Source organism: Schistocerca nitens, chromosome 9 (genome assembly GCF_023898315.1).
Source record: "Schistocerca nitens isolate TAMUIC-IGC-003100 chromosome 9, iqSchNite1.1, whole genome shotgun sequence".
Lineage (NCBI taxonomy): Eukaryota > Metazoa > Arthropoda > Insecta > Orthoptera > Acrididae > Schistocerca > Schistocerca nitens.
This window is the reverse complement of record NC_064622.1, coordinates 443,326,697-443,353,738: the sequence shown is the minus strand read 5'-3', so window position 1 is coordinate 443,353,738 and position 27,042 is coordinate 443,326,697. Positions and strand designations below refer to the sequence as shown.

General features: G+C 37.6%; 1 protein-coding gene across 2 annotated transcripts in view; it reads right to left on the bottom strand.

The window, feature by feature from the left end:
- LOC126202961 (phosphatidylinositol 4-kinase alpha) overlaps positions 1-27,042 on the bottom strand; it is a 203,645-nt gene that overhangs the window by 10,502 nt on the left and 166,101 nt on the right. For both annotated transcript variants that reach the window (XM_049937089.1, XM_049937090.1), the window contains 9 exons: positions 22,720-22,899; positions 17,149-17,269; positions 15,458-15,601; positions 15,161-15,290; positions 13,631-13,808; positions 9,325-9,450; positions 2,504-2,626; positions 1,109-1,232; positions 839-998 (listed from right to left, as the gene is read on the bottom strand). In XM_049937089.1, coding sequence (XP_049793046.1) covers positions 839-998; positions 1,109-1,232; positions 2,504-2,626; positions 9,325-9,450; positions 13,631-13,808; positions 15,161-15,290; positions 15,458-15,601; positions 17,149-17,269; positions 22,720-22,899 — 1,286 coding nt within the window. The remainder of the gene's footprint in view (positions 1-838; positions 999-1,108; positions 1,233-2,503; positions 2,627-9,324; positions 9,451-13,630; positions 13,809-15,160; positions 15,291-15,457; positions 15,602-17,148; positions 17,270-22,719; positions 22,900-27,042) is intronic.

The following is a 27,042-nucleotide window of genomic DNA, read 5'->3' as shown; positions in this document are numbered from 1 at the left end:
AAAGTTAAGTGTTCAAGTTTATTTGCAGAAGCATAGAAACATTATAATGGGATCATCGAGATAGGACCCCAGGTGAATAGAAATATGTCATCTGGTTGGGTGAATCACATTTATTGACAGTTTGATGGTGTGTCACTTAGGTGAACAGCTGCTTAAAACACGTACCATGCCACAGAAAGAGGCCGGTGGGTGCGTTAGTACACTGCGGGGAACATTCACCTGGGCTTCCGTGAGACCTGTGGCAGTAATCCAAGGTACTTGACAGCTGTGAACTATGAGAACATTATTGCAGACCATCAGCATCCATTCATACTTGATTGTCTCTCTGGAACGATGGCACCTGCAGTGGAATCTCTCTCTATGTCATAGGCCAGAATCGATTTGAGGAGGATGATAATGAGTTCATGTTGTTGATATCTTGGCCGCCAAATTTGGCTGATCTCAATCTGATGGAACACATTTGGGAGATTATTGGGTGCCAGCTATGCACTGACAAACCATTGGCTCATAATTTACAGGAATTGTGTGAAATGAGCAAAGACATCTGGTGCCACATGTCTCCGGAAGCCTACGAAGAACTTGTCAAATTCATTTCACATAGAAGCACTGCTGCACTGAATTCCAAAGGTGAACCAACATACTATTACACAGGTCATCATATTTTGGCTCGTAAGTGCAAAACTGATTATTTGACACATTATGGGCATTTGTCAGTACCTTGTGTGCAGCCCCGATAATGACTAGTAGAATGTTCCATCACTTGTAAGACAAAGGTGTTACCTAGAATTAAAATTCATGTCTTGCATTATGGAAGAGCAGTTATCATTCGTTTACAAACCTGACAGCCAAATATGCCTGCACACAAAGTTCCATAAACCACCGGAATGGTGCAGCTTCCATTTTGCCTCCCATGACCATCACCATTTCATCTGTCAGCTTGATATCTGGTTCAAAGCCTAGATTTCCACCAGGTGAGCTCTCAAACATGAAGCCAAAATCTGTGTGTGCAATAAAGGAGTTAATAACAATACAACCAAACATCACTTGCAAAATTTTGTAAAGTGTAGGTGAAGAAACACGCACAAAATAGAATCAGTATAATGCTCACCGATGTGGATTATATGGCCTTCGGTGTCCAACATGATATTCCCATTGTGTCTGTCTTTTATTTGCAGCAAGTAGCCTATAACGCTGTAGGCAGCCATTGACTTGATGAAGTTACGCCTTGCTTTCTACAGAAAAAAATTAATAAATATTTAAATATTTCTTATTTTAAAAGAAAATAAAAACAATGCAAGACAATAGTGTGTACTTTAATGTAGGTAGTAGCAATTTTACTTTTGTTTCCGCATCACAAAAACCATTTAAAATGTCAAACACTGCTTATTTATTATAAGTTCTTGCAGACTTTATTTTTCAATGAAAGGAACAACTAGAAACTTCTACACAGAAATGTTCAATAGAAAGTTTTAGAGGAGAAATTTAAAACAGAAGATTCAAAGGGCATGCCACCAAGCCACTGACTTCAAATACATCCAGAACTGTTGATGATACTAGCATATGTCCTGTCATCCAATGTTGACACGGAACTGCAGGTTAAATTGCACCATATTTGGCAGTGAGACCTCTAAATTTAAGAAATCTGTATCCTTTTCACAAAAAATATCACAGTAAGCTACAACAAACATTAAAACCAGTACAATTCTCCTTCAAGGACTCGTAAATTGCGTTTAAAAAGTACATACTTTCATTCTTTACTTAACACAGTTGCATCAGTATTGTACAAAAGTTATGAGTATTGGCAATACAGCAAAACATCCTTCATCCCATTACCAAGCATTGTTTTAAATTCTTCAACATTTCTGACAATATTTGAGATTAACAGCTTAACTGTGTAGCTACACTTAAACATCAGTAATAGATTATTCCTGTTTTGCTTTTTGAAGGAGGCTAGAGTGCTGTAAATGCTACGTGAATCATAAGTATGGAAATTAAAAATCATTTGAAAGTTAATTGCAGTTTTACAAATTACAATGATTATATGCTAAATGACAATCAATTTCATGAATGTACCAATGGGAGTCAGTACAAGATAGGTACACCTTAGTAACAGTTACTGTTAAATTCTGAGAGCTCACATTTTGATATGAATCCAGAGACTACCACATCCTACAAAATATGTCTCACATAATGACTAGGAGAGAAAATTACACAAATAAATTTGGTCATGTTAACAGAATCTTCCGGTGGTTCTTGGTAGAACAATAGTTATATTATTATTAATAATAATAATAATAATAATAATAATAATAATAATAATAAATCTGGTCTTGCAAATCTGTGAAGCAAATAAGAAGGGTTTGGGAGGGAGGGAAAGGGGTAGGAAAGATTATGGTACACTATGTACCATTGGACGTTTTGTGACATGCAGATGTAAATGTATAAATTCCTTTGGTATTTTATCACCACAATTTTTAATGAAAAGGGGAAGACAGAAAATTACCTGAAATTCCTTTGTTTTTTCATCACCATAGGTCTTAATGAAATATTCATACATTCCAAAATCAGTCTGCCGCCCAAGCTGATCTCTCGATTTGGCGTTGGGCACACACTCAATAACACCACACTGAAAAAAAGTTCAAATATCAAGAACCAAGCTAATCTTGTTCTTCATAACCATGACAAGACACACACAAAAGATGTCTAAATTGTATCATAAGCTTATGCTACGTAGATTAGAAAAAAAAAAAGAAAAAAAAGTGGATGGAACAGATAATTCTGAGTATAAAGGCTGAGGCTGCCTGTCTGGTTAGGAGGGGGAAGCAAAAGTAGTTGTGATAGTACTCAAATGTGCAGCTTCTAGAAAAATATTTTCAATTGAAAAGGGGGAAAAAGAAAGATATTTGAAAGTGGCTTGCCCATTTTACAGAAAGGGGTTCTGTTTCAGTTACCTGGTTCATATCCCAGCTCTCAAATTATTTCTTCATTATCTCCATGTTTACAATGGGAATCACTAAGTCGCAAGAAATTACAAATATACAGGGTGATTATAATTAAACTTCCAAACCACTGTAGAAATAACACCACTGGTCAGAATGACATCAAATTGCAACAGAATATTATCCCAATCTATAAGAACAGTGAGAAAAATAATGCAGAAAATTACACAACATTATCACTGTTCTCTGTGTTTCATAAACTTCTGCAAACATTAATTTATCAAAGATTAATTAATTTTCTGGAAAGGGATCAAATCCTCTCTGATGCTCAGCATGGCTCATGGAAGAATAAAAAATGACTGCTACATGTACAATTACATACACTCCACCTTAGATGCTCTAGATAAAAAACAAAAAGCAGTTGGGATCTTCCTATATTTTCAAAGGCATTTTATGTCATAGACCACAAAATTATACTATACAAACTGCAGTCCTATGACATCAGAGGCACCCTTCTGTATGGGTTCAGCTCATATTTACAAAGAGGAAACAGAAAGTAGCAATAACAAAAAAATGATCAAGGGCATGTGGGAACTTACTGCTATGATTATAGAGATATTGCATAAGGTGTCAGGATTCAATTCTTGGACCAATTCTGTTCCTTTATAATAAGTAATTTATCTCTGAACACCAATGCCAATACCAGTCCACTCTTTGCAGATAATACCAGTATCCTCCTTAGCAGCAGAAATGCTCATGAGCTCCAAGGGGTCACAACTGAAAGTACAGGTGAGTCAGGGAAGATGACTGTTTTCATAGAAATAACCTGATACTCACCACAAAGAAAACCACCTTCCTGAAGTTTCATCTGATAATCAAGAAATGTATGCCCAATATGAAAATAAATGGCTCTGTAATATCACCTGCAGCACACAAGATTTTTAGGCCTGTGTATCCAGATCAACTTAAAATGGCTAACATACACCAGCAAAACTAACAGTAAGCTGAATAAAGTGTGCTGTCTTGCACATCCTTGCATACCACACAAGACTACTATATTCTGGGCAGGCTCTACACACAGCTTCAGCATTCTTCACACTCAGAAGATGACTGTGAATGTAATTAACAGCACAAAGCCAAATGACAGCTGCAAACCTCTCTTCCAAAAATCACTGTTGGCAGTATCTACATATTATAAACATTTACATATTATAAATATGTCAGTTTGTAAAAAAGTGAATAATCATAATCATGGTACAAGAAAGAAAATGAAACTTTATTTTCAGGGAATGTGTATCTCTGGCTTTAAAATTTCACCATTTAACGAAGGCATTCAACTTGCCAACAGCCTGCCATCAGAAACAAAAAACATGAAGTTTCTTTGTTTAATAGGAATCTGGAAACTTTTTTGCTTTATCATAGCTTTTACACTGTATCTGAATTTTTGGGTCATGTATATGTGAAAAAAAGCATGAAATCAATTGCAGGAATTATTTCTGTAAAATAAATAAATGCTAATGTAAAATAACACCATATGCAACTGCACCAACTGTGTATTATACTTTAAGTGAGTAAGCGTGTGTGTGTGTGTACGTCAGGGGGAGGGAGGGAGGGAGGGAGGGAGGGAGGGAGGAGGAAATGTGAAATTGTAATATCTTCGTAATAAGTTGTAATATGTGGCTATGGCAACCAGGCATTTATTTTGTATATGCATGAGCCGGCTGCGAAACTAAAACAACATTGTAATAAATAATACTTACGTAAAATCATGTTATGTAAATTCCAATCACATCATACTATGGCTTGTTCAGTATCATATCTACACCTACATTTACATCTACACTCTGCAAACAACTGTGAGGTGCATGGCAGATGGCTGTACCAGTTATTAGGGCTTTTCCCCATTCCATTCCCAAATGGAACATGGAAACAATGAATGCTGAAATGCCTCTGTGCATGTTGTAATTAAACTAGTATTGTCCTCACTGTCCTTGTAGGAGAGATGCATAGGGGACTGCAGTAAATTTCTAAAGCAATCAGTGAAGACCATTTCTTGAAACTTTGTGAGTAGGCTTTCTTAGGGTAGTATATGTCTACCTTCAAGTGTGTGCCAGTTCAGTTTCTTCACTTACCCATGGGCCAAACATACATGTGACCGTTCGTAATGCCATTTTCTGTATATATTCAATATCTCATATTAGTCCTACTTTGTACATGACCCAAACACATTTGGGAAACATTCTAGGATGGGTTGCATGAGTGATTTTTAGCTATGTCTTTGTACACAAATTGTGTTTCCCTAGTATTCTACCAATGAACTGAAGTCTGCCATCTGCTTTACCTATGAACAAGCCTATGTGATGGTTCCATTTCATATATGTATAAAATGTTAAACCAAAGTACTTGTGTGAGTAGACCAATTTCAACTGTGACTCACTGACACTATAGTGGTAGCATACTATATTTTTCATTTTGTGAAGTGCATCATTTTATATTTTTCATCATTTCAAGCAAGTTGCCAATCTTTATACCATTTTGAGATATACTGCATGTTTTATGCATCACCATGTTTTATGCATCACCAAGTGTATGTCTTGTCCCAGAATGACTCTGAGGACAAATACCATAAAATAGGTGACTGTCGACAAAAGTTGGGACAAAGTAATTAAATGAAACAGATCATTTGTGTATTGTCTAAGGTGTTGTGAATAGTGAAGTAATGATGGACAATCTGTTGTCTACAAGATTTTTTGGCACCAAAATCGTGTCTTAATATTTGTCATGTTGGCAGACATTATATTGAGCTGATAATCTGCACGGAATTTTATTACCTCTTAAAATCTTGTGGGTTTCAAAGATTGGCCTGTTATTGAATTAATATTCTCAGTTCAGTGTATTTGCACATAACAAATGTATAGTTAGCTTCATTCTGAAAGCAATGATTTAATTTTTTTTTTTTTTTAAGTAATGTTGTGTAGTTATATCGGCGTGATAGACAGGACAAAAAATACCACAAGTACCTACTGGTAGCACATTTTTCTTAAAAATATCTATTTTTAACAATTTTGTTTACTCATTTGTTAACCTAACCTCAAAGTTAAGGTGATTCATGATGCCTAGGACATACAAAAAGAAACCCTCGATCAAGTGTACATTGTACTGTGATGAGATGATGGTAATGCAGGTTGTTCAAACAGTTGCATATGGAATGTCCAAAAGGAAATAAAAAAAACTGAAATTTCTAAGTGAACAATCAAAAGATATTCCTGGTGGGAATACTGAGTTCAAGAATAAAGGTAGTGAAACTTGTCTTTCTAAAAATCTTGAAGTAAAACTTGTTGACTGCCTTATAATGTGAGGTTATCCTTGGAGTGCCTTTCACTTCCATTGCTTCATAAAATGTCACTTGGTCAGAGAGAGCAGGTATTTAATTAAATTTAAAGACAACATGCCCAGATATGAGTGGGAACTTGGCTTCCTGACTAGATACAAAGCTAAACTCTCTAAACACTTGTGTCAAAAGGAGCCAAGCAAAAGTGTCCCCAACAATTATCAACACTTTCTTTGATGAGCTGACAGCATCAGTGGAAGGTAATGGATCGAGTGTTACTCTAGTGGACTTTGTAGTTTTTGGCAATGTGTGGCACCATGTAGTACTCTTGAATTTAACAAATATTTTGTGTAACTTTGTATCATTTACTTTGTATCACTGTGAAGTCAGTGTCATTTATGTAAAGAAAATACCTATTTTAGAATAAGTTGGTTCACTGTAATCTGTAACAACTGTACACTAGTTGTTGCGCCCTGGTGTCAATATACATTTTGTAATGCCACCTGGCGGCAAAAATGTTTTCTTGTTCTGTGCTCTGTGTTTGTTTCATGTACAACTGGAAATATATATCCACATGTTGCAATAGCTCCTGGGTACACGTAGTATAGTTTGTGCCAGGTGTTTTTCAACCAAAGTGGAATGCTATAGTCAAGTATTACTATGTAATAAAACACTTTTTTATCTGATTTTTTGTAGATCTCTGATGATGGATAAATTCCAAAATGCATCATATGAGCAATAAAGTCATTCCTTGCTCGATGTTTGACTTTTACCATTGCGACCTAGTCAGCCTGAATGCACAACTACTGATTATTATAATAATGGTTGCCTGCCTTCTGCATGACTTAACATCACATTTATATTAAAACAAATACCAGTTCCATTTCGCCCCAACCAGGGGGGGAGTATTGATACAAACAGAACATATATACAGAGTGTTTCAAAATGAATATACGGTTATAAATAACACATCAAATGAAAGAGCAACTCAAACGGATTTGTTTGTATACTTATGCGCAAAGGGAAGAGTATGGAATGACCAAGAATGAATGAAAAGCATCTTGAACAAGTGAGAGTCTATCAAGTGTAGTCCCAAGAAATAAGTTTGGCCTTGTCGTTCGCAGCTGTTATAAGCTCTAAAGCCTACATACTATGGTTTACATGCCAGCTTCGCAAATGAAATTTTGCTGCATGAGATGAACATTTTCTGGATTGTGTTGTCTTCAGTGGTGAATCAACATTTCACCTAAATGGAAATGTGAACACACACAATGTGTGTATCTGAGGGTAAGCAAATCCTCATGAGATGGTACAGTTGCAGCGAGACTCCTCTCAGCTTTTTTGGTGAAGCAACTGTAATTGGTGTTTATCAGCAGCAAAATGGTGCACCATCTCACTGACATAACTCAGCATGTGACTGGCTGAACTGTGTTGTACCCGACCAGTGGATTGACCACAAGATACTGGATGACAGAGCTAGTTTTATATGATCTTCATGGTCACACACGATCTGACCCCATGCTATTTTTGCCTTTGGGGGTTCATAAAGGATGATGTGTATATGTCTCCACTACCAGGTGATCTATCCGACTTCAGAAACAGCACTGTTGCAACAATTACTATAGACATAGTGATCAAGGTTATGGAAAAACTTGCCTATCGACTCGATGTGTGACGATGGTGCTCACATTGAACACTTTTAAGGAAAACTGTCATAGTTGATTTTTCATTTGATGTATTATTTATAATTGTAAGTTAAATGTAATAAATGCTACAAAGCCATAAAACCTGTATATTCATTTTGAAACACCTGTATATTCAAAAAGGGAAAAGGGAGAGCAGATTTTTGTTATAGGTATGGACAACTTGAGCAGTGTTACACAATATAACAATTTATTGCTAAGGAATACCAAAGTTGTCCCTATTCACCCCAGAGTATGGTATGTATTCATAAATCAGTGGCTTGCAGCATGTCGCATTAGAGATCTCCCCCTGACTGCTAGTCATTATACAAGTCCTTTTTCAAACTCTTTGACAATATGGAGCATTATCTGCACAGAATATATGTCAAAGCATCTCTGTTTGCCCTCAGTTCTTAATGACAAATTGAACACTAAAGATCTGTTTCTCACTTTAATCTGTTCCAGTTATTCTAATTTCTCTTTGTTAGAAAGCATAGTCTTTTCAACTATTTATAACTATATTATATATTTCAAATAACGACACTATTAGATAAAGGTAGTTGTTATTTAACATGTAGCGGAGATGCTGAGCCACAGATAGACACAACAAAAAGACTGTCAAACAAGCAAGCTTTTACACACACACACACACACACACACACACACACACACACACACACACACAAGTAAGGCCTTGGCAAACAGAGACTGTGTGTGTGTGTGTGTGTGTGTGTGTGTGTGTGTGTGTGTCACAGCAATCCGTGATGTGGTGGATAGCAACTATCCGTTTCATAATATTGTCATCATCCTATCCCGGAATTTCCATTGCTTGATTTTATATACTTCAAAGGAATTTTGGAAAGAACAATAAAATGAAGTTATCAGTCTGTTAAGTGTTCAGTATGTTTCAGTACATTCATCCTTTACTGTTATCACAGTGGATTAAAGGGCTGTCTCAGGATGAAGAAGGAAATAGTTATAGGTAGTTTTACACTACTCAAAAAACCTTCACAAAAAGTCAAGGAAGAAGAGAGTACAGAAAGTTGTAAAAATTAATGAAGAAGCCATCCGTCATTGAGGATCTTCATTCTAGAAGGAAAGTGATGTATAAAGTGGACCATAAGTTGGTCAATAGAATATGAGGAGTAAGACCTAGTTGCTTTAGTTCTACATGATAACCAAATAAAAAACATAAATGTTGTCAATGTCTAGTATCATCATAAAAATTTATGTATTACTATTATCAAGAAGAAAATGCTAATAATATATACGGGATTTTTCTCTGTTGCTTGTCTATCTTTCTGCATTTTTTTTAAACTTAAGATGTATAATAAAGTCTACAAAATGGTTTACATGGGTCACCAACACTTACTCCAGGTGCTGTGGCAACAACTCGATATGGGAATAGGTACAGATCCAGTCCAACCTGCTGGAAAATATTTTTGAATATTCCAATAACCTGCAGGGCTAGCATGTCTTGGCGTACATCATCTCCAACCTGAAAATAAAAATGTTGTATTGGTACTTTTTTTATGATGTGACACTGTTTTCAAGCTAAAACTTTACTCTGGTTTCCTTTTTCAATTAAAGTCTTCAACCTCAGGCCCAATGGACATTGTAGGAATATAAATTTTAACATAAACATGCTATATCACTTTTGTTGCATTTGTACTCCCCCCAAGTGGAAGAAAATGACTACACCAACTTAGAAAGGAAAAAGTGAGACAACTCACTCTCAAATTCTTAGAACTGAATAAGCAATCCATTCACAAGAATTTGAAAGAGCATAGCAAATAAAAAATGTAACAGTCACTCCCGTACTCCCCTGTCTGTGATAAAGTTGAGCACACATGTCCTTTCGGTTATCCTATAACAGACTGTAACTAAATGTGAGCACTGTGCCTCATTATGTAGTTTAGTTTTTGGGCACCATGCATATTTCCTGAGAGCATGTACCATGAAGGAAAGCAATGTTAAACAGTTTAACATCTCATCGATACTGGGGTTATTGAAAACAAGTTGATATTTTCGGGGGAAGGAGCCTGCCATGGCCTTCTGAAAGTAACCATAGCTGTAGAGAAATTGAAGTAAGGAAATTTTAATCCCACTTTTCCTAAACATGAGCCCGTAGCATTGATGCCTATGCTACCTCACATGGAACAAATACTGAAATTGTGTTTAACCATTTTGCTGCTGTGAACGTGTATGCATATCCTGCTACGCTGCTCCCCAGATGCTACGGGGACATATATGCACCACACTGGGTTTTCCTATAGTGCTACAGACATCTGTACATGTCCTGAGCTGCAGACCTATCACTGCTGCAGATGAGTTACTTCCGTATCTCAGTAAATAAAAAAGTTCCATATATTTAGCATGCAACATACAATGCCTCATTGTATGCTATCATTTGCAAAAAAAAAAAAAAAAAAAAAAAAAAAAAAAAAAAAAAAAAAAGCTTGTTTCGATATTGTGAATCGTTTACAAGATATGATGATTTGCAATGAGAAAGAATGTGAATGGGCACATTGCGCGTGACAATCTGTTGGATATAAAACACAATAACAAAAGAAGATATTGTTCTGTTTTCAATTTTAAATAAAATTAAGATATCTTATCACTGTCGCGTATGACCTAAAACCAACCATTCACAAAGTTTATGCAATGTGTTTTTATCCCTGCGAACTCTTTAATTTAACACAGTGTTTTACTTAATTTGATGCAGTGCACTAGGTATGACTAATAACAAAAAGAAATTCAGTTCTTTTATGAGTGACAATATCAGACTGTTAGATGTGCAAAAATCAAATTTGTTCACCTAATAGCTTTTGAAAAATTGGATGATAAGTATTCCATGTTGACCAGAATGCCATCTCTCAGCACAGGCATAACAAAAGTCGCTCTTAGTATGGAATGCAGAGAGCACATCTGTAGCAGTGAAAGAGGAAAATGCAAGCAGGTTATTGATGTTACATCTTGCCTCTATCTCAAAACAACAATCAATATTAAATCAAAATTACGGAAGGGAAAATAAGAGCTCGGTTTATATAAGAGCTGCACATCAAGAAACTTAACAAATGCTGTTAAAACACCAACTTTTGGAACAAGAGTTCATTTATTATTATTACAGGATTAATCAATACAAAGATTAATTAATTAATTAATTAATTAATTAATTAATTCCTGTTATCCTCCGCCAAGCCTCTTTATCTAGCACACCTTCCTTGTCGATGCTGCGATGTTCCATTACTCCATTTACGTGGTCTGTCGTGGTCTTCTGCACTTACATCTGCCGGGTGGTTTCCATTCATAAACCTTTTTTGGCCACTGATGATCTGGCATTCTCATCATATGTCCATACCATTTTAATGATTTTATTTCAATTCTATCTATCACTGTATCATTTGCCTTCATTGTAGCTCTTACTTCACGATTATTTCTTCTTTCGATTCTTTGTATTCTGGCACTCCTACGCAAATAATCCATTTCTGCAGCTATTAATCTTCTTTTGAGATCCGCATTTAAGATCCATAGTTCTGATCCATAGCACAGCACTGATTCAACCATTATCTTACCTACTTGTGAGTTGTGTGTGTTCAGAATTTTCAAGTCATATTGGTTACAGAATTCTACAAGATTTTCTCCAGAACTATTAATGACATTTTCTCCATTATCTTCCTACTACTGCATCATTTACTTGAAAGCCAACCTTCACATTAAAATTTCCTGCTATTATTACTTTTTGGTGCCCTTTGACTTGGTTGAGTAGATGGTCTAATTTCTGGTAGAAATGGTCTTTGGTTCACACAATTCACATAAAGATATCCACAGATATACATGGGAGAGACCCTCATTACAGCAGAAATCAATAATTGAATACATAATTACCAAGCAACACTGTCATCTTCTGGAATCACTTTCAGTTCATTTTTTAAGCTACGCTGAAATAAATCCTTGATGCTGATCTGCTTCAGGAGAAAGAGCTTATACCTTGCCTGCTCGAATTTCTCATGACTGCTGTCATCAGCCACTTGTCCAGTTGTTGATGTTTTTCTCCTAAATGGGTACGTCAACTCTGCTAAAACTAAGTAGTGATCACACCAACAGTTGGCTCCCCGCATGACTCTACAGACTTGAACTACAATTTTTGGCCGTTGCTTGGTAATTATGTAATCAATTATTGATTTCTGCTGTAATGAGGGTCTCTCCCATGTATATCTGTGGATATCTTTATGTGAATTGTGTGTGTTCAGAATTTTCAAGTCATATTGGTTACAGAATTCTACAAGATTTTCTCCAGAACTATTAATGACATTTTCTCCATTATCTTCCTACTACTGCATCATTTACTTGAAAGCCAACCCTCACATTAAAATTTCCTGCTATTATTACTTTTTGGTGCTCTTTGACTTGGTTGAGTAGATGGTCTAATTTCTGGTAGAAATGGTCTTTGGTTTGCTATGCTGCATCGTCGTTTGGTGCATACACCCCTATTATAACTATTTGAATGTCATATAACTTGATGGTAATAGTGACAATCCTTTCACATAAAAATGTGTAGTCCTTGATGTAAGTGCTCAGAGATTTGTTAATTGGAATGGAAACGCCTGCTTTTGCTCGTATATGTTTATCAACTCCAGACCAAAAATGGGTGAAATTTCCAAATTTCTCATTACCTTGTCCCTTCTTTTTTGTTTCTGACAGAATAATTATGTCCACCTTCAGTCAACTAATTTCATTCTCTATTTCAGTGTGTTTATTTGTCAGGCTTTGAACGTTCCATGTACCAACTCTCAATATTCTTTTTCTTGCCAATGAAGTATCATAAAGTGTTTCTATCTGATTTCTGAGGGTCCGCTTTAGATTCTTGAGCTTGTAGAAGTTTTTTGTGGGTAATAGGGTGCTGGCCCATTGACCTAACCCCCAACTTGGAGGACCAGTATTTGGTATCAGGGTTTTCTCCCCTAGGAGGGATGGCTTCACCAAACCTATAGAGATCCCCTTCCCTAAAAGGGACACATTTCGTCTGGCTCCTCTGTTGAGGCCCGTCCAGCTTGGGTAACCCTGCCAGTAGCTACGCTACCGCCGGCATAGCCCTCAACTTCGATGGAGCATGCAAACCCTCCCACCCGGTACTAAAGGTACCTTCAATAATGCAATGTCCCTTGAACAAGAGTTCATTTCATATGGAAAAAGATATTAAAAAGATGGAGGAAACATATGTATTGAAGGAAGGGGCAGTACTGCCACCCAAAAAACAAATGAGGATAGTACAAGATGAAAAATCATTTTTACTTCATCAAAACTTAATAAATCATCCTCCATATATAAAGCAAACAGTATATAATACATTAAAGAAAATAACTGTACTAATGTAACACAATACTAGTTGGTTTTGGCACTGATGTTCTTATCATGCACGTATAAAAAACAGGTAAAAGAAGGAAACACGATAAGCTTGGTGACCACAGACCATTAACCAAAAGGCACTGTGTAGCTCACTAAATTCTAATGGTGTTTTTAAAGCACCAATCTTAAATTTGGCTACTCAACAGTTATAATATATCATCATTACTAGCGCAAGCAAGACTGGAATCACCCAAAACAAATTTTGTATGCTTGGAGCATGAACAAATAGCTGAGTATCAAAATTAAATAACAACATATCTTTTCAGTACCTTGAAAATTGCTGCTTGCCACTTCTCAATTCCTAAACCAGAAATAATATTAGACGAGTCTCTTTGTAATGGGGGTGACTGTAGCTGCTGCTGTGAGACTTCCATTGCCGCAGTCTCGAGCTCATTAATGCCCATCTGTTTTACACGGAAACGTGCAAGATATGGAGCTTTTGCAGCACTGGGAAAAAACAAAAAATTGGTATTGTGGCTATATGCTGATAACACACTATAGTATACATCACATACAAATTCATACATAATATGTAGAAGAATATACCATGCAAATGTTTTCCCAAATACATTACTGGAAAAAAAATTAGTACACCTGGAATGACGATGTCAATTTTGATCCAATGACGCCCATACGCCACATTGGTGGGGAAATGGAATTGCCACACAAGTTGAAAATGCTGCATCAGTTGTGCAATGATGCTGGTATCAATGGTCATGTGAACATTCTCACACCCACAGATGAGGTTCTGGATGTCCAAGCAACACAGACGCCCATCAGGATCATCATATTGTAAGGGCAGCAGTGGTAGATCGTACAGCTACCACAGCACAGATAAGAGGGCTACTGAGCTCGAACATGTCAACAGGAACTGTTGTGAACCGATTCTTAGCAGTGTGACTACAGGCACAAACATCTCTAGCCTGTCTTCCACTCATGCCACAGCAACGATGTGCATGGCTTGACTGGTGCCATTGGAGGATCACTTGGAAGATGGAATGGCATGGCATGGTCTCCAGCATTGAAAGCAGATTCTACCTGCAAGCAAGTGATGATCATTTGCGCATACAACATAGACCTATAGGCCTGATGAGTGCTGTCTTGTACAGTCCTTCTGCTGAAGAAACACTGGCCCCACCACAGGTCTTATGGTCTGGTTTGTGATAAGTTGCAACTCTTGTTCACCTTTGATGTTTCTGAAGGGGATGCAAACCAGCACTCAGTGCAAGCAGAATGTTCTTAGACCCATTCTTTTTGCCCTCTGGCAACAGGAAAATGATGTGTTATTCCAACAGAATAATGCTCATCCACAAACTGCCCATGAAACTCATTGTGCTCTGCAAGACATGCAGCAACTTTCCTGACCAACACAATCTCTGGACTTGTCTCCAACCAAGCATGTGTGGGATATGATGGGATGAGAAGTGATTAGTCCAACTCGTCAACCAACAACTCTTATAGAACTAACAGGTCGACTTGGTGTGGTATAACATATTCCAGAACAGTTTTTGCCATCTGTATGATCAACTGGATGCCAGAGTCAGGTCCTGCATTGCTGCCTGTGGAGGTTACACCACATACTAATATGGGTGTTTCAGCAAGGGTCGCTACCTGACACATCAGAACTGCTTGTGCTATTGATCTGTAAATGTAATCATTTCATGTACTCCATATGCACAGTTGCAGCAATAAATCTTGAGTGAATTGGAAACCTCTAAAAGGGTGTACTATTTTTTTTTTCCAGAAGCGTATGTATTACAGGCATTATAATGGTCAGATGTCTTCAAAATGAAGCTAACCTCTGCATTGGTGTACCACTTTTGTAATCTATATCCAACACCATTGCCTCAGGGTTTGACGGTAAGTAACAACCTGCTTGCACTTTTATCTTGCTAAGTGCCTCCAGACAAGCCCGTTTACGTTCTGGGCCTGCAACAAAGGGAAACACATAATCTACTCTGCAGAATATTCAAAAGACTTTTCTTACAGTGGTCTAAAAACTACAAACTAGAAAGCTGTGTAAAAATAAAACAATATAAAAGCTAGTGATTGTTCGATTAAAGAGCTATTCATATTGTAATGAGTTTTCACTGTACCTTTGGGAAATGGTCTGATTTCTCCCGAGATGTTTGTTATTTTTGCAAAAAAGTCAAATTCTCGTTCATAAAACTGTTTAGCAGGCCCAGACAGTGAGGACACAATACTTTTCGTTAAAGAATCGAGGATATCATACAGTGTTGCTGCAAAAAATGGAAATATTATTGTTTGCTCAATATCAAATGCTTTTTACATTACGAGAAAAAAACTGAAAAGGGAAAATTAAAAACTGATTCAAATAACAAAATTACTACATCATTTACATTACTGCATAAATGGCACAGCACATTACAAGAATTTATGCATACTTTCAAAAGCTGTGGGAGTTACATAATTCTGAATCTGCAGCCAGGATTCCATTTGTAGGTACCACCTCCTAAAAATAATAAAACTACTCATTTCACATTAAGTAAAAGTAGTCTGTGGCAGCTGAAGCCACACTGTAGCTCCAGCTGCCATAGACTGTGGTCAGGTGTGTGAGTTGTGTTTGTGTTTGTGTTTGTGTGTGTGTGTGTGTGTGTGTGTGTGTGTGTGTGTGTGTGTGTTGACTATTTCTGACAAAGGCCTTGTTAGCCAAAAGCTTATTGTGATAGTCTTTTTGTTGTGCTTATCTGCGACTCAGCATCTTCATTAATACTGAACAGCAAGAATGCAATAAATCAGTCAAGTTATAAGATTCAAGGCTTTATGCAATACAACGTGTACAATTTGCTCAAGCTGTTACACAGGTCAGAAGCAGAAATTCACACACATGACGACATGAACTAACACACACACACACACACACACACACACACACACACACACACACACACACACCATATCTGTTTTAGAAACAGACACTCCACAGCAATTCCTAGGTAATTTTAATCGGTTGTGACTACTGGTAATTCAAGAGTCTACCCTGATAGCCTGGGTGAGATTGGGGTGTGACCTTGAAATTAATTACACAGAGAGAAATATAAATAAATAAAATAAAAACTAGTGCAGCTGTGGAATTTCTATTTCCAAAATAAATATTTTATCAGCTATGGCTAAACCTATACAATTCTTCTTCTCAAGTAATGGGGAAGACGTATATAGTCGAGTCACAAAATCAGCCACGGCAACATACACAATGAAACATGGAACATCTGTTTAACAAGGAAAATACTCATATTAAGAGAGTCCACTCCACCATTTATAAAATTCTCATGCAATAGATCCCCCTTGCAACATCAGTGCTACCCATGTAGAAGACGCAATTGCATGACATTTCCGATAAATCCAACCAGCACATCCTACTTCAATCCCATAATAGGCTATACTCTTATTCTGTCAGAGGCAGTGCCAACTGTGGAAGCAGGCATATCATATGCTAATGCTACTGTAATTAACACACAGCATTTTACATGCAACCGCCAATGAGCTGTCCACACATCTGAATCATAAACCCCTAACAGTGGCCTACAGCAGAGTTAACCACCTGGTAGCAAAATAAATTGCAAGAGGATGTTTCTATCACTTTCCTGCTTTCTGCATATTATTGTATGATATGCCAATGACAGGAATTCTGCTGTATTTATTCTGGTTTAGTGTAGATTGTTTTACAGAATATGAAGTTTTTGGGATTTAACGCACACAATTTTTTTCCCCAGAAATTTTGTAAATTTAAATATAAACACAAGCTCATTGCACAAGATGAACTTACGATCTTTCTGCTGCATTTCTTCATCAACATACATATTAGTTTGCATGTTCCAGATCAACTGATGTGCAACAACTTGTGATTTTTTGGAAATGTATTTGATAAACTCTATCACATACCCCATCTGTAATAAAAATGAGAATAATGTAACTTATTTTTGTAATTATAGTTTATATTGAATTAAGGATTGTCAGTCACTTCAACCAGTTTTATAAATTTCTTTTGAAGCTAAAAAAAGGTTATGTCCTAAGATACAACAGAAATTCGGTTATAAATATAACTGTTAACAACATTTCTTCATCAACATACATATTAGTTTGCATGTTCCAGATCAACTGATGTGCAACAACTTGTGATTTTTTGGAAATGTATTTGATAAACTCTATCACATACCCCATCTGTAATAAAAATGAGAATAATGTAACTTATTTTTGTAATTATAGTTTATATTGAATTAAGGATTGTCAGTCACTTCAACCGGTTTTATAAATTTCTTTTGAAGCTAAAAAAAGGTTATGTCCTAAGATACAACAGAAATTCGGTTATAAATATAACTGTTAACAACAATACTCAAACAGGAAATACGGAAACATGTATTTGCACTCTTTTAATGGTACTTTCAACATACTATACTCCTTGACACATCTGAATTATATTCTCTAAAATGAAATAAATAGAATCAACAGATATGCCATCAATAAAAATCAATGAGATAAAATAAAACTTTCTACAGCTCAGCAATTTGAATCCATGTCTACTGCTTTTTGCAAGCTGCTGCTCTAACCATTTAGGCCATCAGAGCCTGCCTTCCTGGACTGATTCACAGTTTGAGTATCACTGATGTTTCCTTCCTATTACTTCCAAGAACAGAAACTAGAGGACTTCCCATGGGGTAGGAGTCATGGCATTCAGGCAACTCTCATTGCAGTTTCTGGAAACAACAGAAAATCCTATAGGCCTGCAGTGATGGCCTAAATGGTTGACAGTACTGATCATGATATGTAGGCAATTTGTGTTCGAATCACAAATTTCTGTCATGATGTACTCATTACATTTTCTGTTTTGTAATCCAGAACTGTTTTTTTAAATTGATTTTAAAATAAAGAGCTAAGTGGCACATGAAAAGCAGATATGATTGTTTGCTAACTTAAAAAACTCTCTACTTTTGGGATGGAAAGGAGGGAGTAGAGTTTTAACATACCATCAAGATCAAAAGAGTTTAAGCACAAGCTCAAGTGGAACAAGTATGAGATAGCAAATCAACTGTGCCTTGTAAAAGTTATCATCATGTTCTATGTATCATAACTCCAACCTCTTGCTATGATATGGAATGAGTCAGTTTTTTAACTACAGTACTTCATCTCAGTGAAAAAGGTGACAAGAAGTGGATCATTTACATGACTTCTTAAATTTTTCTTTTCTTTTTTATGCAATTAGTGATTTATACTTAACTATGAAGTAAAAGGAATTGTCATGCAGATATTATTTCACAGTAGTCTCACTGGGTTTGCTAGTGGTTACTAAAATCAACATGACTTGATATCTCAGTGAGCCACCTGCCCCCCATCTTCAGGAGAGATGCTGTTGCTGCTGATGAGTACACTGAAAACTGATGCTGTGGCTGGGAAATGTAATCATCTATAGGTATGCAAAGAGTTTCCACACACTGTTCCACTGAAGGGCACGCACTACGAGGTGTGCGAGAAAAGTAATGAGACTAATTTTTTTTATCTACCACAGTTTTTATTTTTTTTCAGACAGCAATACTATCCCATTCAAAGTAGTTTCCTTTGGCAGCTGTACACTTGCAGAGTCATTGGTCCCAGTCTTGGCAGCAGCACTGAAGGGCTTCAACTGGTAGGGCCTTTAACATAACAGCCACATTCTTTTGAATGTTCTGGGGCATTGTCCTGATACACAATCCACTTTTCTGTAATGTCCTGTCTCACTCGATTCACCCTTTTCCTCCGACTTTCTTGGACATCTTTGTAAAACATTTGGTTGACAGTTTGTTCTGGAGGAAAAAATTCTTCATGCACAAAACTCCTACTGTCAAAGAAAGGATCAGCATTGTTTCGATCTTTGATTTGCTTGTTTGAGCTTTTTTTAGTTGAGGAGATGTCTCAGTGTGCAAGTCTTCAGTTTGCCACTTTGACTCAGGATCGTATTAAAAAATCCAGGATTCTTTGCGAATGAACCAGCCACGGTTATTGGCAATATTCTGCTCATTTGTGAAATTTTTGGGCACCATTTTGGTATATTTTTGCATGGGCAAAACTTCAGCCAACATTTTACGTACAGTGAAAGTGTTTAACAGGTCACCCATTATCCTTATCATTACACCTTGGTCTGACCTCTCAACAGCATGCACACATTCAACATTTTCATCAGTTTTTGAAGTGCCTGAGTGAGGTTCATTTTCAACATGTTCTAGGCCTTCCAAAAAATCATTTGTGCCAGTGAAAAACCACTCTCAAAAATCATGTGATGACTGTATGGAGCTGAAGCAGGGACTCAGCATCTGGAAGGGATGAACACACTAGTATACCAAGCAGGACAACACAGTATTGCCAGATCTCTCTCAATGTTATCAGTCTCATTACTTTTCTCATATATCTTGTATTTCCAACACAGATAGCCTGACACAGGAACTTGCACACCTGGCGTCTGTGGTTAAGGAAAACAGATGTTCGGAGAAGCAGATTCATCAGGCTATGGAGTTTCACCATCCATGGCAGTGCATGAAGAGAAGCATAGATCTTTAATCTTCGTTCCTTATGCTGGGGGTACATCCTTTAAGAATGGAAGAGTTTTAAGTAGATTTGACATTAGGACACTACTTGAGTTTGTCAAAGTTTATTTGGGAGCTACAGAGCCTGAAATATACAAAATTCCATATCAATATGGGATGGAAAAAATAATTTTTTGTGTTAATAGCTGTAAAATTTTATTTATTCATTATAAATAAAATTGTCCAGCAATTGGCAGAAAAAATTATTTTTTTTCCAAATATTTATCAGCTGTTGGTAACACTTGAAGAAAGCTTTAATAAACTGGGATGACTTACATCGACCAGTCGATTCGCATGGTTCAGGACAGGTATGTGAGATGGGGTTACAGCAGTCTGAGAAATCAGTGATAGCAGAAAATTAATTGAACAAGGAAAATGGGATGAATTGTGTTGCAATTGTGATAGTAGCCAGTATGTCCTGTTTCTGGGGCAGTATTTACAAGGAAGCAACTGAAATTAGGTTGGCAGGCAATCTGATTAATAGAAACAATGAGTTTCCTCTTAGCAGGTCATGGAACCTGTACTATCATGTATCAAAACACAACATTCTTTGGTGTGGACAGCCTGAGTGCTTGAGAATAGACTGTAAGTGGGATTCATCATTGACACCCATGCCAAAAGATCAGTCTTGGGAGTTACACCTGTGGTGAGCTGTGCAGGCACAGTGCACAGTATGAGGTTCAAATAGGGTTAGTATTTCTAGCCTTGGCATCAGTTTTCAATGGGATCTAGTAGCATCAGTAGTAGCATTTCTCCTGAAGATGGCTCCACAGGTGGATAGCCGAAATACTGAGTCATGCTGATTTTAGGGTTTGGCAGCAAACCGGAGGAGACTACCATGAATTATTATGCCAGGAAAGTCTATGCAGTCAAATATGGCTTCAATTTGCATTTGAAGCTAATTTCATTATCCATTAATTTCTTTATGTCACTGGGTAAATGGTCAAAGATTCTTATGATTAAATACTTCACTCTTTTCTGTGTCACACTAAGGATGAGGAATGAACAGTAAACCATATCTCCATCTAGTGTTTATTTATGAATATTATTGTTGTCTTCAAGCTGTAATGGTTGACAACAAATTTCATAAAAGTGTAAATTCACTGTGAGGCTGTTTTCAGTATGTCTAACTGTTTATAGAACTGTCTGCAAGAGGTTCTAGAATGGACACCACACATATTATCTTTATTACATGCATCTGTGCAAGAAATAATTTTTTCCACGATGATGTGTTAGCCCAGAATATGTAAAGTAATGATCTGAGCATTTGCCTGAAGTAATTTCAGGAAACCAGACATAATGTAAACCTGGGAGATGAACCACACTCTTTCCAAATATGAGTCCAGTATCTCATCTATTGTCTCTCCTCATGTGGAGTTTACTTTGAGAGGAACAAGATTAAACGCACAGACATTTGATGACATGGCTTGGCTGGCATGATTGGTGGTCTAAATTAAGAAGCTTGCAAATGCAGAAAAAATAGAGGAAAATGGTTGAAGAAGATTTACTAGAGTAAGAATAGGTAAGAGAAGTCAGAACGACGGGTAGAAATAAAGGGACAGCTATTAAGAGACCTGAACACATAGGAGATCTGGCAAGGAGCTTCGAGAAAGGTGCAGCACAACCTTAATAGGAGTGTAATTAGAGGTCTTTCGCAAACACAAGTTTTGGAAAATGATTTCGATCTGGAGGTAGACAACCTTTTGTACCCACCACTCACTTTTTTTATCTTGGCTAATAGGAAAATTTTCTAACTGCCTACTAGTTATACAGTAATAGTGATTTATGACGTAGGGAAATAGTTTTACTTGAAAAATTACAGCAAGTTAAAGCATATAATAATAATTACTTACCAAATTTTTAAGACAATGTAACGAAAATGTTTTTACAAGTCTTACCACTTATTGCCCGTTGAAGGCTGCAATGCCCTCTAAGTGGGCAGTAGGGATCAGGTCGAATGCCACTGATTTAGATGTAAAGCCTAAATAATTATTTCTTTCTGTGCTTGTATACCTAACTTGATTGCAAGCCAGATCAATTTAACACAAAACCTCCTCAGTTTTTCTTTATCCTCCCACTGCTAGTGTGCCACAACCATGCTCCAGTCTCCTCATTTCTCCAAATACTCTCCTCCATACTTTTCGGCCTACTATCCCTTGGTCTTCCTTTAGGCATTTTGCTTTGGAACCTCAGTTCAAGCACCTTTCTGCAATTCTACAAAATGTCATTCCCTTTACATACCTGTTGCACTTAAGCCTCACTGTTTTTTTTTAAGAACCTCCCTGACCTCTCCATTTCTTATTCTGTCCCCTCCTTTCTTCTCTTATTTCATTTCACATGCTTGTAGCCTGCTTAAGTCCCTTTTCTTCAATGTCCTAGTTCAGAAGCATGAGTCAGGATACACACTTAGTAAGAGTAATACATTATTTCTTAGGATTTCTATGGGACAGCTCTATTTTAATCATGCTCCTGTATTTCCAAGAAATGCCACTGCCTAAATGTCTCTCTTAATGACTTCAACATAATTTCTACAAGGTAATAAGAACAAAGGAAAATTAAATTAAAGAAACTAATACATTATGAGGCAAAACTGCTGGCCAGTGCTCAACTTATTATTATAGTTTTATTTCTACTTTTGTGCCCTAAAACCAAACAAAACTTTATATTTCTTATTTTCAGCTGGAAAGAAGGCTCTCATTATGCCTAGATTATAGTTCCTGAAAAGCTGAACCTTTTAAAAATTCGACACACAATGAAAATAATGTAAAATGCCATTATATTACCGTATCATGTCTCACTGCCTGCACCAACTGTGGAATGTAGAAGAGAACTGCATCTGCAGGATAACTACTGAGCACTCTGACTGCATACTGGGCTGTGATGGGATGTGGTGGAAACTGCCGTGAGAAGAACGACAAAGCATGGATTGGGGTTACAGGAGCCCAGGTCAGGCAGTGGACAATCTGAAATTAAATAAACATATGAGTGTTTTGTAAGTAGAAGCTTATTCTGGTACTTTCATTTACACAATCTATAAAATACTGCATATGAATTGGCCATATTAATATGAAACATTTGAAGCAGACAAATAGCAAATGTGTGTACATTGGCATTCCACACAGGATATTACTAGGAGAGAAATAGTGGTAAATAAATTATATCCCAAGGATCAGTTAAGCACACAATCTTCAGAGTGAAGATCCATTGATTTGAAGCTTCCTGGTAGATGAAAACTGTTCGCTGGACCCAGACTCAAACTTGAGGCCTTAAACTTTTGTGGGCAAGTGCTCTACTGAATAAGCTATCGAAGCATGGCTCACGACCTGCCCTCACAGTTTTACCTCTGCCAGTACTTACACCCCCCCCCCCCTCCAAATTTCACAGTTCTCTTGCATATTTTGCCTATGAAAGACAAAGGTCCGAGGTTCTATTGTCAGTCCACTACACAGTTTTAATCTGAACAAAAGTATGTTGATAATATTTAAGAAGATAAAAAAAGAAGGTAACTGGTATGAATTTGATTCAGAACTAAATTGCAAAAAGTGTTAAGAATGTTCCAGACAACTCCACCTCCCCCAATGAAAGCAGTTTCTTTTTCATAGCCATGGTTGTGCTGTTGTGAAAATATTTATTTATTTATTTATTGTATATAGCCCACTGACACATTTATGTGAGTGTGACACTAGAATGTAGAATGAGTCAAAATACAGATTATAAAATGAACTCTACATGTAAAATGAAGAGTTTTCAAGGGCAGCACAATTAATTTACCAAAAACAGTCAGAGAGAATAAAGCATAAAAAAAGAATAGCAATTACAGGATAAAATGGAAGTAGTACAAAAGATTATTCTTTGTTGTCTAATTATTCAAAAGACTGTAGTAAACACATAAAGAGGATTCATGAAAACAGTTTATCTGTCTTTTCTAAAATATCTAAAGAATAAATGTTCTTTACAAGTAAATACATACTTATTTTAAGTGAGGCAAAGGTGTCACATACACATTTAATGTTCTACAATGAATTAATTATTTTAACACTGCTGTACAGTACACTTTTCTGCACCAGACTCAAGCTCTTTGGGTCACAATTGAAGCCAGTTTTTCTTCTTGTAATGTGATCATAGCACATCTCAGTCATTTCATAGCACACCTGTCATTAACTATGAAGCACATAATGGACTGGATATATTCTAGTAAGTATTACAACTTTCTTACAAAGTATACAGTAGGGGTTCCTGTATACACTCCTAATACAGTTCAGACCTGTTTGATAATAGAAGATATTCTTCAATAGGAATAAATTGCCACAAAGATAATTCCACAACACATGATGAAGTGGAAGCACTTGAAGTACATGTATTTGTTAGCAGTGATGTCACAAATACTTGAAACAGGCCTAATGACAAATGTCATTGAAGACTAATTATTTAACATTTGAATGACACAAAATCCCCAGACTTCGATGAATACCACACAATCCTGCTTCCAGATTTGATTTAGAGTAGAATATCTTTGGCTTCCCTCTGACAACCATGCCTCCATCCTTGCTACCCTCCCTATTTTCCTTTCCCTGTTGCTTCATAACCTGGGTTGTGAGTAACTGAATCTCCTTTCCCTTCTTCCCTTTCTTTTCCCTCTCTCCTCCCCGATGAAGGAACATTTGTTCCGAAAGCTAGGATCTTAAAATTTCAGTTCTGTTTTATGTGTATCTATCGGCTGTACTGAGCTGAGGTAAGTACTGGCCAGCCCCTCTATTTATCACACCTTATTTGTTTGGAGTTTCTCAGGTATGTGGGGTTCTGTTTGAGCCAACTTTTAATTCTCTAATTGCTCGATGGAATGAAGTTACACCCACTCAGCAAAGACGACTTTAGAAAGCCCACCAAGAGTGTCAGTTCAGAAATGTGTTCTTAGCAACAGCATGATATATTATGTGTTGAATTATGATTAGGTAATTGTAAGAAGAATAAGAGATGTCATGTGCAAAAAAAAGCCTCAATTTTGTATACTCAAAGGTCTCCACTGACCAGCAAATACTCTAACGTTGGCAAAGAGAAAGAAGAAATAGGTTAATGTTTGTAGAAACCTTCTACCTACCTTCTACCTACCTTCTACCTATTACCCAAAATCCACAAAGAGAACCATCCTGGCCGTCCCATTGTAGCAGGTTTCAAAGCCCCAACCGAACGTATCTCAGCTCTGGTAGACCAGCACCTACAACCTATCACCCGCAGACTCCCATCCTACATCAAAGACACAAACCACTTCCTAGAACGCCTCAAATCCATTCCCACTCCTCTCCCACCTGAAACCTTTCTTGTCACCATAGATGCTACATCCCTTTACACAAACATCCCACATACCCATGGTCTCTCTGCCCTTGAGCACTACCTCTCCCAACGCCCACCCAAAGATCTTCCAAAAACATCGTTCCTTATCACACTTACCAACTTCATCCTCACCCATAATTACTTCACTTTTGAGGGCCAGACCTACAAACAAATCAGGGGAACGGCCATGGGAACCAGGATGGCTCCGTCCTATGCCAACCTCTTCATGGGCCGCATGGAGGAGGCTTTCCTGAAGACCCAACAGCTGCTTCCCCTGGCCTGGTATAGGTTTATAGATGACATCTTTGTGGTCTGGACTCATGGTGAAGAAACACTCCTTAATTTCCTCCATAACCTCAACTCCTTTTCGAATCTGAATTTCACCTGGTCCTTCTCCAAAACCCAAGCCACCTTCCTGGATGTTGACCTTCATCTTGTTGAAGCTCACATCCACACCTCTGTCCATATCAAACCCACAAACAAACAACAGTACCTTCACTTTGATAGCTGCCATCCTTTCCACATCAAACGCTCCCTTCCCTACAGCCTAGGTATTCGTGGCAAACGTATCTGCTCCAGTGACGAATCCCTCAACAATTACACCAATAACCTGACCAGTGCTTTCCTCTCCCGCAACTATCCTGCAGACCTTGTCCACAAACAGATTTCCCGAGCAATACACTCCTCCCCGTCCAACAACAACGTTCCTACCCCAAGACCACACAGAAGCATCCCCCTTGTCACCCAATATTATCCTGGCCTCGAAAACATCAACAAATTACTCCGCCAGGGATATGACTTTCTCAAGTCAACCCCTGAAATGAGATCATCCCTTGACAAAATTCTCCCCACACCACCCAGAGTTGCCTTTCGTCGCCCCCCTAACCTCCGTAACATCCTTGTTAAACCCTACAATACTCCCAGACTACCTTCTCTACCCAGCGGTTCCTACCCCTGTAACCGACCCCGCTGCAAAACCTGCCCCATGCATCCCCCCACAACCACCTACTCTAGCCCCGCTACTGGCAAAACATACACAATTCAAGGCAGGGCTACGTGTGAAACTACACATGTCATTTATCAACTGACATGCCTGCACTGCACAGCCTTTTACATCGGCATGACAACAACTAAACTGGCTGAGCGCATGAACGGACACAGACGAACTGTCCGCCTAGGAGATGCCCAATACCCAGTAGCGGAGCATGCCCTCCAGCATAATTCTAGGGACCTAGGAACCTGCTACACCGTACGTGCCATTTGGCTTCTCCCACCCAACACCAGTCCCTCTGAACTGCGGAGATGGGAACTTGCACTCCAACACATCCTTTCATCCCGCCATCCCCCTGGACTGAACTTACGTTAAACAACCTCACTCCCATTCACTCTTCAGTCTTCTCCTCTTTCCCTTTCCTCTTTAGCTATTCACGCATCTTTTCATCCTACATAGTTGTGTTTATCTTTATACTATATATCTCTTTACTTCTGTATGCATCCTCTTTAGTTTGAAGCTGGCACAGTACTTAGAGTAGAATATCTTTGGCTTCCCTCTGACAACCATGCCTCCATCCTTGCTACCCTCCCTATTTTCCTTTCCCTGTTGCTTCATAACCTGGGTTGTGAGTAACTGAATCTCCTTTCCCTTCTTCCCTTTCTTTTCCCTCTCTCCTCCCCGATGAAGGAACATTTGTTCCGAAAGCTAGGATCTTAAAATTTCAGTTCTGTTTTATGTGTATCTATCGGCTGTACTGAGCTGAGGTAAGTACTGGCCAGCC